The sequence below is a fragment of the Diabrotica undecimpunctata genome, chromosome 9 (assembly GCF_040954645.1).
Source record: "Diabrotica undecimpunctata isolate CICGRU chromosome 9, icDiaUnde3, whole genome shotgun sequence".
Taxonomy (NCBI): Eukaryota; Metazoa; Arthropoda; class Insecta; order Coleoptera; family Chrysomelidae; genus Diabrotica; species Diabrotica undecimpunctata.
In genome coordinates, this window is record NC_092811.1 from 26558950 (window position 1) to 26574460 (window position 15511).

Sequence of the window (15511 nt, forward strand, 5' to 3'; positions counted from 1 at the left end):
GGTACATATCTATTATAACTATCCGCAATTCGCGCGGGCGAGCTTATGTTCAAATCTCTTTAACATAAAAGTATTTATTTACAAAGTAAGGTAATTTACAGGAAAGTCAGTTTGTCAATTCTCTTTATATCAGTTCTCCGAATGTTTAGTGGAATTAAAAATCTATTCTTTGTTCAAAAAATAAAACCTTTCTCTCAGAGACTACCTGACCGTTAAGTCGTACATTGTATTAAATGAATTCTAGGAGTTGTTAAACCGGTGATTTAAAGGGACTTTGTGGTCCCTGACTTGATGTTTGGCGACGATTCAGTAACACAAAAATATATTCAAGTATCGGCCTTCAGTCGTAACGGTTCGATAATATAGAGTTTCTCTCTCTGACTCTCACTCAAGAATAGTAAAGGGGCAGTCACGTCTCAGCCTTCAGTCGTAGCGGTTCGATGATAGAAAAATTTTTCTCTCTTTGATTTTCACGCGGAAATAGTGTAATTAGAATCTTAAACGGGATATATTCACATCTGTTCGCGATCAACGACATAGCAAGAAGCATTTATGGTCGGCTTTCGATGATAATTATTATATAAAATCGCATTTGTTAGAATAGTTGTGATCAATAAAATTGACTGGTAACAGATTCAATACTTTCTTTATTACCGGAAATCATCCTTACTTCGACCGAGATTATTTGGAATCGACGTCTTAATACGAAACCAACAAAACGCTTGGTTCCCTTTCTTATGTTTGGACGAAACATCACATCTCCACACAATAGGCATATTCCTAGACGTCCAGAAGGCATTCGATCAGGTCTGGCACACAGGCCTGATTGAAAAGCTCCACCTTGCTGGACAGTAGTTATAAGTAGATGAGGGTAAGGATCAGGACTTCCGGTCCTGATCCTCACCCCCATCTACATATACAGGATAAGAACTTAATGATCCTCACCCCCATCTACATATACAAAATTAAGACTTCCGGTCGTGATCCTCACCCTCATCTACATATACAGGATAAGAACTTCCTGATCCTCACCCCAATCTACATATACAGGATTAAGACTTCCGGTCTTGATCCTCACCCTCCCCCAGTTATACAGTATTAAGACTTCCAGTTCCGATCCTTAAGATAAGGTAAGAACATTTAATAAGAACTTTCAATACTTTCAATAACACAAAATGTGGCAGTCTTACTCCAAATGGAAAGTAGTTTTTCTAGATAAGGAGAGATTTAGAAAAACTACCAACTCAAGACGAATCAAACCAATAAAAGTACTAAATGAACTTCCGATCATAAGAAAAAACACTGAAGGGATAATGTCTTCAACGACAGCACAAAATACGAAATTAGAAAATATTATTTTTCTATTAATGAAAAATATGACTAGTGCCGTGTGGTGTAAGTATTCTCCAGAAGAACGTGAAATGTTAAAAGAATTTGTGCCTTGCAAGAAATATTATTTTTAACATGAATGGAGTGATATATGTGGTTGTTTCATGACTTCAAAGTGTGTATTTTGCAATGTTTTATATTATAAGCCTGAGTAGTACTGTATCATAGGTAAAATAAATTAGTTTTCTCAGTTGTGTAGCCAAATTCTTTTTACTTGTAAAAAAATAAGATAAACTTTAAAAATAATTGAATTTACCTTCAAATTTAAAATTAGATCCCAAACCGACAAAAAAATTACATATAAGTTAGGGACCGTGATTGCAGTATCAGTTTAGATATTTTTTAAAAATAATCTAGACAATATCTGCATTTTTTCCTTGAGACCAACCTACAGACATGTATTTTTAAAAAAATATGTAAGCTTTATATGTTATATAATTAAAGTCACCTTAAGATAACTTTTACAAACGCATGTTTTTTCGGAAGCTTTTCAGACGAAAACATCCTCGAGATTATGCCTTTTTTCCTTAAGATAAGTAATACAAATATATATTTTTAGAAAAAGTACGTGGGATTTCAAATCTTATATAATTAAAAAATCACTGCAAAAAGTCATAGGTGAATCAGAGGTTTCCAAAAGTTGAAGTCAACTAAATGTAAACGGCTCTATGAAAAAATGTAAATTATCTATTTAACTCTGTTTATAACAAATTTCTGAAATCATTTACAAAAATAAATCATCTTTAAAATTTTCAATATTCAATATGCAATATTCTAAGCAGTTACTCTTGTTCTGAATACAAAAAATTACATAAAAAAGTTGAGAACTTCTGGAATATATACAGATTAAATATATTTGAGTGGTATACCTTAAGTATAAATACAAAAGTTTTACTTGACTTCTTATTAAAGTCATATTTCTTATTATAATCATAGTAGCCAGTGTAGTCAGTGGTAATCATAATGAAAACCGTTACAAGTACCAAAGTTACCCCCAAAAGGGGTGGAAGTAAAGGTATTAAAATATTAAGTTATTATAAAAAATGTGTCGATGTTGATCATGTAGTAAAGTTGCCCAATACTATCAACGAAGACGAGGATAATCAAAGTTCAACTTCGTTGGTGTTTCTAGACGATCCTGCAACAGTTAAGCCAATTGGATATAGATCATTTGCAAGAGGTGTACCAGGATCATCCACCCCTGCGAACCCTATGGAAGAAGATGAAATTTCCAGCGATGAAGAATTAGAACGCAATCTACTGCAAGCAGAAGTTAAAGGTGAGTTTCATCAAAACCCAGAAGGCATCACAGGAAACTCAATGGCCGAGGAAACAATTGACGATCTTCCTGGTCATGATGAATTTGTCTTTGATGAAGATGCTCGAGACGTGTCTCATGATGATAACTCCATGGATAAAACTTTTAACTACGATGAAGAGGTTCGTTTAGAAAATGAGGAACAATGTCAAATAAAGAAGATAGTGGGAAAATTTATTAATGTAAACAAAAATTTTCTTATGACGAAACAGAAAAAAAAGCTACGTATAGAAAGGAAGCTGAAACAATGTGCAGAAAAAGAGACAGAACTCCTAGCAACTATAAATAGGATAAAAAAAAAAGAAAACACAGCTTCAAACTACATTAGATTCTATAAATAAAAAAATTGTATCAATCAATAAAATTACAAAATATATTTATAATTGTAATATTTAAATTAAACAAATAAATCTTTATTATTTTTGTTTATTTATTTCACTAAACAGACATAAAAACATTATGTATTGTATATTGTATTTATGTATTGTATATTATTGTATTGTATATATTATTTATTACAAACAAAATGAGAGTATATGTTGAGGTAACTTGGGTAATCTACAACGGATTTAATATATTTGCGTTGATATAACACATGACATTAACTTAAACATGACCTAAAGCTTGTAAGACAATAATTAGAAAAGTCGATCTCCCTATAGGGAAAAATGAATGATATTTCCATGAATAATGATTTATATACCATTTTGTTGTAAGTCACTATTTACTTATACGAAATATGTCAAGAAAAACAATAATGTTACCTTACATGGAGGCTTCTTATTCAAAAATATCCTTTTTTTAACTTTTATTCACACACGACTTATATAGAAAAATAAAATTTTTTAACAACGTATCACTTCAAATGTATAATTTCAACTGAGGTTGTTATCTCTAATCCGGAAATTAAACCTTGATAACAGATAATCGCTATAATATTTGCTTATAGACCAACTTATAGACCAGTCAAAAATAATCTGAGATTGTTTAAATATATTCAAACAAATATATAAATGTATATATAGTTTTATTTAGGAATGTTTATTGGTACAAATAATACAATATCTTACTAAAGTCAACTGAAATAAATTTTCCGACATACACTGCAATTAAAAGCGATATCAATTAAAGTATACACTGTTCCACTGAAATGTTCCATTAGATGGAAGGGTTCAATTGTAGATTCTAAAAGTGTACTGAAAAAGCAAACAACACAAAGTTTTTTTCACACACTTTATAACAATACTGTGTTAAGCAAAGAACTTTATTAAAATCAGATCTCCATAAGGATATATTAACGGGTTCATTGTGAGATACTTTACAGTTCAAGCTGTCAGAGATATCTGTTTTTATTGGATCAAACATTGCAAAGAATGTCTAGTTTTCACCGGCACCCTTTTGACTACCTGCTTATTAAGTTCTCTGAGGCAATGAATATTTCACCTCCACCGTTTTTGACTACCTGTTTCTTAAGTTCTCTCAGACAATGGATATTTAATGATTGAGAAATTTTTTCAGGAATCACAAAACGAGATTGGTTATGATAACCAGGAATATTATTTAAGGTATCTCTTACTGCCCAGTATATACAATTCGCAGCTAATTCTTGAAGACTAGGTGTAAGAAGATATTCTCCCACTAGCTCAGGTGTTACACATCTATAAGAATTCATGATACTTGTTACAACTATCTGAAATTAACCACTTTAAATAACAAGCAGATATCAATCGTCTTGAAAGATGGAGAAGGGGGGTCTCATATTAATAGAAATCTCGGTAAATGGAAAAGTCGTTAGATAAACAAGATCTGTTATATAAAAAAAATCGTTAGATAATGAGGAAGTCTGTTAGATAAGAGGTTTAAAAATAGAAATCCGTTAGATAAGAATGGAAATCTAAGATAAGGAAAAACCGTTAGACAAGGCGGAAGTCTAAGATAAGGAATTGCGTTAGATAAGCGCGAAGTTTAAGAAAAGCCGTTAGATAAAAAAAGAAGCCGAGATAAGAGCGAAAGTCTAAGATCTGAAAAACCGTGGAAAACTTATCAATAAACAGAAATAATAAGTAAAATCAGTAAGAAAATCACAAACATAAATATTTTCCTTCCCCACCACTTTAAAACTGTATAAAAAACATCTAAGCCGCTATACAAGTCATTAACAGTCACTATGTCGTCCTGTGTAGAGCAAAATGTATACCTAGGTGAAAAAAAGTTTAGTTTAAATTATTCAAACACAAAGTTTATATCAGTGTGCTTAGCAAATGAGTTAAATTTCGATCCATGTGTCAAAATCTCCGATAATAAAGGACATTATATCGTATTTAGTGAAACAGAATGGAACGAGTTTTTATCTTATAAAGTTGCCAAAATTTTGGCAACGAAACAATTACTGTTAGACTCCATCTTAGAAAAATTTAAAAAATGGTATGGCAATTTTATCGCATTGAACATCCCTATAAACAATATAAAAATAAGATATATACTAAAGAAATTAGTACAAAGCCAACCTCCAACTCGATAACATCAGAAAATCGCGCATTTTTAAAGTCTCGTGGTTTTCAAGTTTTAGTATAATGGATATATTAAATGTTTTGTGTCAGCCATTTAGTGACACAACTATTGAAGATTATAGATTTCAACAATACCAGCCATTTTCTACTGCCAATTTAAATTATAACGATGAAATAAGAATTTCTATTCAGGATTTGGATGCGCTAACATTACCTTGTAATAGTTATATGTGTGTGTGTGTGTGTGTGTGTGTGTGTGTGTGTTTTGTTTTATGGCACTGGAATTAAGCCAATTAGCCAGAACAAATGTGTGATATAAGTGTTATAAGGAAAATGCTTCAGTTAAGTATTAATTTTCACTTAATGCGTATCTAATATTATCTTATATTTAATGAACAACACATATTATTATACATAATACTCAATATTATATTATTGATTATCCTTATAATGTAACTGTTTTTTTTTAACTATATTGTTTGGTTTTTGATTTATTTTTTTTTTTGCCGCTAATTTGCCGAAGGGTCGTCTTGGCAGGGTTTTATAAAACGGGGGAGGGGACCCCTGGAATGGATACAAAAGAGTGGGATATATGTTAGTGTGCTTATAATTTAAATTTACATTTAACTGTATGTACATAAATAACCTCATATACTCGTATATCTTCAGTTGCAAGTAAGCTCGATAAGTTAAAAGGTGTGTCTATTTTTAATTTATATAGATTACTAAGTAGTGTAGAGATCTCTTGTTGAATAGAAGGGCATTCTAATATAATATGTTCTAAACTACCATGTTTTCCGCATTCGTAATAATCTTCGTTATGGATACCTAAACGGTGTTTATATTCCGGATCATTGCATGGTTACTTCTGATTCGTGAAATTGTTTTTATAAAATTTCTATTTTGTACATTAAAAAACCATGGTTTTATGTTTAGTTTTGGAAGCAACAATTTAAACTTTTTCCCAGAGTTGGATTTTTCGTATTTTTCTTGCCATTTATTTTTCATGGTTATTTACATTTGGCTTACGTGATCGTTCAAAGGTAGCTTCATGTTAATCATCTCCCCTTCTGTAGTAGCCCTTTTTGCTAATCTATCTGCTATCTCATTATATTCTATCCCACAATGACTTTTTACCCAAGATAATGTAATTATCTTTTCATTTTTATTCAATTTTGTAAGTACTTCATATACATCTTTAATTAAATCGTCATACTGGTCGGTTATGTTAATATTTTTTATCTTTTCTAATGCACTTCTGCAGTCAGAGAATATTACTATATTAGTGCCGGATAGGGATTGAGCATAGATTAGTGCATTTTTAATTCCGACTATCTCTGCAGTGAATATTGACGATCCCTTAGGCAGTTTATACAGTCGCTTTATTTTTTTATTAACATGATAAAGAGCCAAACCGGTATTTCCATTAATTACAGAACCGTCAGTAAAGATGTAATCATGATTTTCCCATTTATGATGAATTTTATTAAGAAAATATTTATTAAGTAATTTTTCTGGGAGTCTAGGGTAGTCATCGATTAAATGGAATACAGGGCGAATATCGTAGTGTTTAAAAGACGTTAAGTTGTTAATAGTTAATATATTGTCCTTAATTTCTGGGTAGTTATAATAACTTTCGATCAATAGAGGAGTTTTTTTATATTTCCAATATCGATTTGTTAAAACCTCGATAGTTAACTGATGAATTGTGTGTGTAAGATTGTCATTTTTTGCGTATATCTTAAATAAGTTTTTATTACTTAAGAATTGTCTCCTTAACTGAAGTGGAGGTATGCAACTTTCCGCCTCCATAACAACTATGGGTGTAGATTTCAGATACCCATTACAGATTCGTAGACATTTATTTTGGATTTGATCAATCTTTTTAAGATGACATTCAGAGGCCGATCCATATAATACGCACCCATAATCGATTATTGACTGGATAAAAGATTTATAAAATAGAAGACAAATATTAGGGTCTGCCCCCCACTTACTATGGCTGAAAACTTTTATGATGTTTATAGCATTTTCAATTTTAGATGTTATATAATGAATATGAGATTTCCAGTTAAGTTTTGTATCTAGGGTAATACCTAGATACTTAATTGAAGCTAGGTAAGGGAGTGTGTAATTTTTTAGTGTTATTGAAGACGGATAATGAAACCTCTTCCTAGTAAATGTAACAGCTGCTGACTTATTTTCTGAAATGGAAAATCCGTTATTCTTTACCCACTTTTCTAATGAATCTGAAGCTACCTCTAAATTTTGATGACATTTTTCTATATTTTGTTCTGCCGTATATATACATATATCATCAGCATATTGTAATGTTTTTATATTCCTATGGAATATAGTGTCCAAGTCAAATGAGTATATAATGTACAAAATAGGACTTAATATGCTGCCCTGAGGAAGGCCAACAGCAGCTTTTTGAGGACCTATTAACTTGTCTAGTGTACGAATATAAATATTTCTCTCATGATACAATTTATAAATATTAAAAATAAGTAGTTCCGGTAGTTTTAGCTTTTGCATCTTGTCCATTAAAATGTCTAATTGAATATTATCGTACGCTCCTTTTATATCTATGAATAAGCAGGTTGTTGAAAAATTGTGTGAGAATCCACTTTGTATGTCAGTCAACACAGAAAATGGTTTCATTAGCCTTTCACTTAGAGCAAATGCCTCGTCACCAACGAAAAAATATGTAATTTCGCGTTGTCTTCCACCCAAAGGTTCTGCTTCAGGCAAACTCAAACAATTATTATGCAAGTTGTTGTACAAAGAACAATTCTTGAATATTCCACCATAAGAAATTCTTCCTTGGCCACCAGCGTCAACATAGATAAAATTATAATTAGCATCAACCAATGCAAGCAAGACTATACTGAATGTTGATTTATAATTAAAGTATTCGCTCTCCGTATTCATTGGTGATTGTAATACCACATGTTTGCCATCCAGGGCCCCTAGACAATGAGGAAAATTCCAAGCATCATTATACAGTTTAGCCACGTCCAACCATTTCTCGGGTGTTGTCGGTATCTGCAAAAAACAATTCGTGTAGCAACTTATACAATTTTTTTTTTTTTTAGGTGGAGACAATAGGTGAAGTATATGAGAGTTTGGGAGAAGATATTCCTGAAGCTACAACAGAAGCAAAAGAGACTCAGGATACTTTAGAAAGTCAAGAGACTGTGAAAGCTCAGGAAACTGTTCAAACAACACAAGATAAATTCGCTACTCTAGCCCATACTTCCCGAATCCGAAAGAAAAGAGGTGCTGATGATGAAAAGTTAGACGCCGCATTTCCAGTACTAACGAAGGTTGCAAAAGCCCAGGAAGATTCAGATTGTAGTGAATATACGATCTTTGGAAAACTAGTGGCGTCCAGTATTCCAATGCTACAGCGTCAATTGTCCAAGAAAAAATAATGGCTGTTTTATTTCAAGCAGACACAGGAACCTTTGAACAATATACACAAAGCCCTACTGCCTCAGTACATTCTAACAATTCTTCAATATCTACATATTCCAATCATATACCTCACTCATCTGAATCCCAATTTTCACCGCAATCCTTTCAAACAACCCCATATTCCACGCCAACATATATACGGTCCCAAGCCAATGATTCCAATATAATTTCCCCGACCATGTTCTCTATAGATATGCCCAGTTTGGACTTAAATTAAATCAGTACTGAACATAATTATAAATTAAATTCTAATAAGAATAAATGAGACGTATAATTACCTGAATGTTTTTTTTTTCAATCCTTCGACTATAGCTCCACATACTTCCGGAATTATTGCACTTATAGATTGTTTCGAGATTTTGAAAAGGTATTGTAAACTAGTGAAAGAATCTACAGTCGCCAAAAAACGGATTGTAACAGCTAACCGCTCTTGAACAGAGATAGCTTTTCTCCATTTTGTATTTTTTCGACCTATTTTTGGACCCACTAAAGTGATCAAAAATTCAAAGTCGGAAGGCGACATCCTTGTGAAATTTTTATATAACCCACTGATCGACTGAAATTTTAAATCCAAGAGTAAGTGATTGCCACCATATTTCTCCCTACTTTTATACATTTGTGTTTGTCACCATCTCCTTTCACTAATATTTTTCGTTTTATTAACTGAATAATGCATAAGAATGTAGGCTGCTGCAGCAACATCCATCTTGCACATGCAAATTCAACTCAATTACTGCTGGAACGCTAAAATGTTTGGTACAAAGTACGGAGCGGTGTTCGGTTCGTTACTTATTTCAATGCCCCCTGTAACAACGTCGCGAACTTCTGTTGATCGCGTCGCTGTACGCGACGGGGTTCAAGACGGTATTCGCAGCATATGTGTACTTACCTTAAGACGACAACTTTAACAGATTTCGTTGAATGATTTAGCTTGGTTTGTTAGCTTTGATTTATTGTTTATGAAGTCAACACGTGAGTTGTTTATTTTCTCGACATCGACTTTGTAAATATACACTAAGTTTCTTTAATTTACTTCTTTTTACGATCAAAAAGTTTACGTTAGTTTATAATAAGTTTAGTAAAGTGCTTAAGTGATTGATTAATTATTCATAATTTTAATTATAACGTGATTTATTTGTTGTTAAAATTAGGTGTACTCATATAAGTACAATGGGCGTATGGGAGTATGTTTGATATTTTGCAATTTTGTTACAGATATGGCATCTGTAGACGATTTTGAGAGTATTAGTGTTCGAAATTTTTATGGAAAGAGGTACGAAGGTTTACCTTCTGCTTTAGAAGATATTCGTGCTTCTAATTCGCGGTCTGAAGTGGATATGGTTATTATTCCTCCATACCCAGATATGCTTGCTGAGGAGGAAGGCACTGAGGATGATAACCTTATAGAGGAAAATTTGACACTACCTAAAGATGTTGTAGGAGAAATTGAAGTGCATTGCTCTTCAGATGAAGACGAAGACTTAGATGATGTACCTTCGGCACTGCGGTTAAAAAGAGTTCGAGAACACAAAAACTTGTACAAATAATAGTATGGTAAGAACATCAGGTTGGAATGAGCGGTTTGAAATCGTTAAACATGAATTACAAGACTTAAATGAAGTTGAGATATTTGAAAAATTGTTCACTGACGACATATTTGATAACATAGTTAAACAAACTAATTTATATTCATCTCAATGCAACAACCTTTGTGTCCAAGGTCGACATACAAAAATTTTTCTGTGTATTATTACTAACAGGATATCAGCAACTACCCAGTGAAAGAATTTACTGAAGCCTTTCCGAAGATTTAAATGTGCCGTTTGTTTGTGCATCTATGTCTAGAAATAGATTTCTAGATATAAAGCATTACATTAACCTTGCCGACAATACAGCATTACCAGCAAATGATAAAATGGCAAAAGTTCGACCTCTGCTAACAAAGCTGAATTGGAATTACAGACTGGAGTATTTTTCATGAACATTTATGTGTTGATGAATCTATGGTTAAATTTTTTGAGAGACATACCAGTAAACAATTTATAAAAAGTAAACCTATTAGATTCGGCTACAAAAATTGGTTGTTATTATAGTGCCAATGGTTATTGTTATGCCGTAGATACTTATTGTGGAGCCAAAAATATTGATAAGAAAAATAGCCTACCATTAGGATCACAGCCCTGGATATGGTAGACCACATGGCTTGCCCATCTGACCATACATTATTTTTTGATAACTTTTTTACAAGTTACGATCTGTTGGAAAAAGTAAAAAAAAAATAGGAATTAGAGCTACTGGAACTGTAAGAGACAATTCGCGAACTCAAGCGACGGTGCTGCCGCTTATTTGGAACTAGAGGAATTGGGATAAAAATGTAAACAAATCATCTGTTAACCTAAGTCATCCTATGTATAAACGTCATTTGAGTGCTTGTCGATTGTGTTATTTTGTTCATTTAACGATTTATTTATAATTATGGAGACCAAAAAGCGTAGTAACAGAATGTGCTCAGTTCCGCAGTGTTCGTTCGGCGAGAGCAACGAAAGATATCTCCTTGCATTACTTTCCTCGAAATGAAATGGAGAAGAAGGAATGGGGTCGTGTACTTCTCATTGGAAAGAAAATATCCAAATACATGAATGTATGCAGTTTACATTTTACGGAGAATGATTATTTTCTACCAAGTAAGTAAATATTTAAATAATGGGCATTGCATATTCAATCCTGCATGTTATTTTAATACAAGGCGTAACATTTTTTTTTGTTCACTTCTGTGAGCCTAATAGTGGTTTTGTTTTCAGATGTAACCACTCACAAAAGATTTTTAGAAAAAGGTAGTATTCCTACCTAGTAGAAAGAGCTGCAAGACTAGCTCAAAGACGGGCACTTAAACATGAAAGTTGCTGCTCCTCCTCTGGTGTTAACGATTACATCTACATCACCTCCACCTGCACAAGATAAAGAGATAAATGTAATGGAGGAAATTTTGACAGCTGCAGAAGATGATCCTGGATTTAAAACATATTTAACTGATAAAGGTGTACAGTAGGGTGGAACGAAAAAGGCCAAAAAAATAAAATAAAAGAAAAATGATTGTGGCTATCGTTTAAAAGTTGTGTCAGGTAATGAAAACAAACGGTGCGAAAGCATTTTGAAATAAAAAAAAATCTTGAGGTTCCATATTGGATTTGAAAAATGAAAAAAACAAAAAAAATATTTTTGTTGAAAAAATCGATTTGGCTGCGATCAACAGTCGTCTTTACGATTGAAAAGCATCTTATGCCAAATTATTTTGAAATTAAACGATGTTTTCAGGTTCCAGAGGCGTCATTTGATAGGGTCAAGGGGGCATTTGCCCCATCCCCCTGGCCCTGAAAATGACTGAAATTTACAAAAAATAGATCAATTTTGTATTATGTTTGCATATATAATGTATGGTATATATAATGCTTGCCCCACCCCCATATCAAAATTTCAAATGACGCTCCTGTCAGGTTCCATAATGCCATTGAAGCTTGATGGTATGAAGTACGTGTTCCAAACAACGCCAGTTGTAGATCAAGTAGGTAGAGAAGGGAAAAACGCAGACGCAGATGTTACATCAATCTTGCAACCATTCACGCAGGCATAGTGACACAACAACAGATAACAGTAATGTTGAGTTTCTTATCTCACACAGACGTGTCGTATATAAACATATTCTTCGAAATGTCAACGCGAAGTAGTTTGAACTGTGAAATACTAGGAACAATTATTGGTGTTTTCAATGATCCTGTTTTACCCACTAAGTGTGACATTCTAAAGTGCTTTCTCTTTATTCGTAATGAACTTAAGTTGACAAATAATATTAAAGATCCATCTATCGCCGACGCCTCGAATGTCGTTGCAACGAAAGTAGAACAAATATGGATAAAAGCTTCTATTCCAACATTATCGCATAAGCGCATTCAAGATATGATCAAAAATATTTATACAGAGTATCAAAAGCTGAAGCGATACACAAAAACTCAGCAAGCATCTAATTCATACAAAGAAAAGATTTGCCAGTTTCGAAATGAGTATGAAAAGTTATTTGATATCGCGGCTTGCAAGTGCAACATGAGTGGAACACTGTGTGAGTGTACTTGTGATAAAACCAAGAAAGTACCACAAAATGAGCGAATTTTTCTTCAAGATCAACGATCCTGTAGAAAAATGGCAATTGGACCAGTGCAATAAGGAAGAAAATGGAAAGAACCAAGAAGGCAAAGGCAAGTTCTCAAAAATATAATACTGAAAAAATTGTTCTTAAAGCATGTACCGTTGATTCCTCAAATCGTTCCATAAGTAGCAACTTGTCTGACTCCAATTCTTCTGATGCAGATGATCATGAAGAAGAATTCATTGCCCCTTTGTCAACAATTACAGTCCAACCATCTACGTCACAAATGCGGATTTGCTTGCCAAGTTTAGCTTCGGCGTGCGACAGAACCGGGGTCTCCGATCGTTCTGCTGCAATTATAGCATCAGCGGTCTTAAAAGATATGGGAGTTATAACTGTGACTGATACATCGAAAGTAATTGATAGAATGAAAATAAGGCGACAGCGTGCATCTCATAGACCTTCACTCCAGAAGCAGAAGGAGGGACTGTCAATCAGAAGTATATTTTTTGATGGGCGTAAAGACAAGACTGTCTTGCAACAAAAAAAAGGCAAAAAGTTTTATAGAAAAGTAGTTACAGAAGAACATGTAACAATTATTGAAGAACCAGGCTCTCGATATCTAGGGCACGTGTCTCCTTTATCAGGATCGGCTGCAAACATCGCGGATAGCATACAGACATTCATCCTGAAAAATAATATTGATATATCGAAGTTAAGCGCAGTTGGATGCGATGGTACGGTAGTGAACACTAGCCCTCAAGTAGGCGTTATAAGAAAACTAGAAGAATACTGCGGCACCTCACTTCAATGGCTAGTATGCTTATTTCATTGCAACGAACTACCTCTACGTCATTTAATACAACAGTTAGATGGACGCACCAGTGGACCACTTGGTTTTTCAGGGCCAATAGGAAAACTTCTGGAACGCTGTGAAGAGAAAGCTGTCGTCAATTTCGTTGCAATAGAAAACAACCTACCAGTATTATTAGAAACAACAGACCTTAGTACCGATCAGAAGTACTTGTACCAAATCAGTCAAGCAGTTTCTGCAGGAAAATGTCCTAACGATTTGAGCCTTCAAAAACCTGGGAAAATATCACACGCAAGGTGGCTGACAGTTGCTAATCGGTTGCTTCGATTGTATGTTGGCACTGAATGTCCCAGCCCTCAATTAATTATGTTAGTAAGTTTCATCCAAAAAGTGTATGCACCAGTTTGGTTTTATATAAAACTGTATCCTAGCTGTTCTGATGGTTCGAAACATTTATGGCGAATGATCCATTATTCACGATTTCTACCAGCTGACCAAAGAAAAATTGTCAATGCAGTTATCCAAAGGAATGCTTATTTTGCCCATCCCGAAAATTTATTACTCGGAATGATAAAAGATGAACGAAAACATATACGGGAGCTAGGACTACGCAGAGTGCTGAAAGCTAGACAAAGTCAGAAAGAAAAAAAGATCCGGAGATTTAAAATACCAACATTAAATTTTAGTGCTGAAGATTATATTGACTTAATTTCTATTTCTGAATGCAGTGTTACGGCTCCGCCTTTGCTAAAACATTTCCAATAAAAATGTAAGGGATATGATTGATTCCGGGAATCACAACAAAATAGAGGTCTTAAACTGCCCCTGTCATACCCAATCTGTCGAAAGAACTGTTAAGTTAGTAACTGAAGCATCAGCTGCTGTTTATGGACCAGAATCAAGGGATGGCTTTATTCGTTCAAGGTTGCAGTCTAGAAATATTATGCCGTTTTTTAACACAAAATCAAACTACCAATCATAAAATGTATATTGTATCATAAAACAATTATTTTGATTAAAAAAACTAATAAAAATATAAATTTTTAAAATTTTTTTTTTTGTTATTTCCAAAAATTTAAATTCAATATGGAACCTGAAGATAGGGTCAAATCCAAAAAATATTTTTTACAGTTTTATTATACATCAAAACGCAACTTTTCCGCACTAGCCCCAAAAAAAATAATGACTTCGACTTTTTCGTTCCACCCTAGTGTACAGGTTACGGAAACTATGCTAAATCAATCTAGAAAATCCACATTGGAAGATATGCTAAAAACCAACAGAGATGTGAACGCATTCACAGGAATTCAGTCAGTGGGTCTACTTGACAAAATATGTTTAGCTGCCAGTATTCTGGAAAAGATAAATTACATTTATCATTACGGCAGCGTATAATACTGGTATTTGTAAAGTTGAAAACTAATCTTTCATTTAGACAGTTGAAGTACTACATAAGGTACTACAACCTGCTGTATCATGGCTGTTACAAGAAAGAGTTTCGAAACGAATGCCAACACTAGGGGTTGGCATCTTCTGGAGACGTTGATGCTTCGCTTGTAAGCAGAAACTGACGACGTGTTGTACTACGGAGGCAATATTTATAATTCCCACTCGCCTCCCCTCCACTGGTTTCGGCTTGAGGGGGCGTGTCGTTGTTTATAGTAGCTTTTCTATCTCCGTGTTTGGCGGGAAGGGCGTTTGTGGATTTTAATACTGGTATCCATGTTTTGTTGATCTTTATATTGTCGAGTCTTTATATTGAAAAAGCGCTCACCTCTAATGGGTACACCAGAAGAGAAATACACAAGGCGATGAACAACGTATCTAGAAGAAGGGACGAAGAAACAGAATGTAAAGGG

The 15511-nt window shown here is 33.7% G+C and overlaps 1 protein-coding gene across 1 annotated transcript; it reads left to right on the forward strand.

The window, feature by feature from the left end:
• The first annotated feature begins 12405 nt into the window (after positions 1-12405).
• On the forward strand, positions 12406-12915 carry LOC140450486 (uncharacterized). Its single transcript, XM_072544131.1, has one exon. The coding sequence runs from the start codon at positions 12406-12408 to the stop codon at positions 12913-12915; it is 510 nt and encodes a 169-aa protein (XP_072400232.1).
• Positions 12916-15511: the final 2596 nt, after the last annotated feature.

What these genes read in the sequence shown, in the direction of transcription:
- LOC140450486 (XM_072544131.1), top strand. Translation starts at nt 12,406, where the DNA reads ATGTCAACGCGAAGTAGTTTGAACTGTGAAATACTAGGAACAATTATT.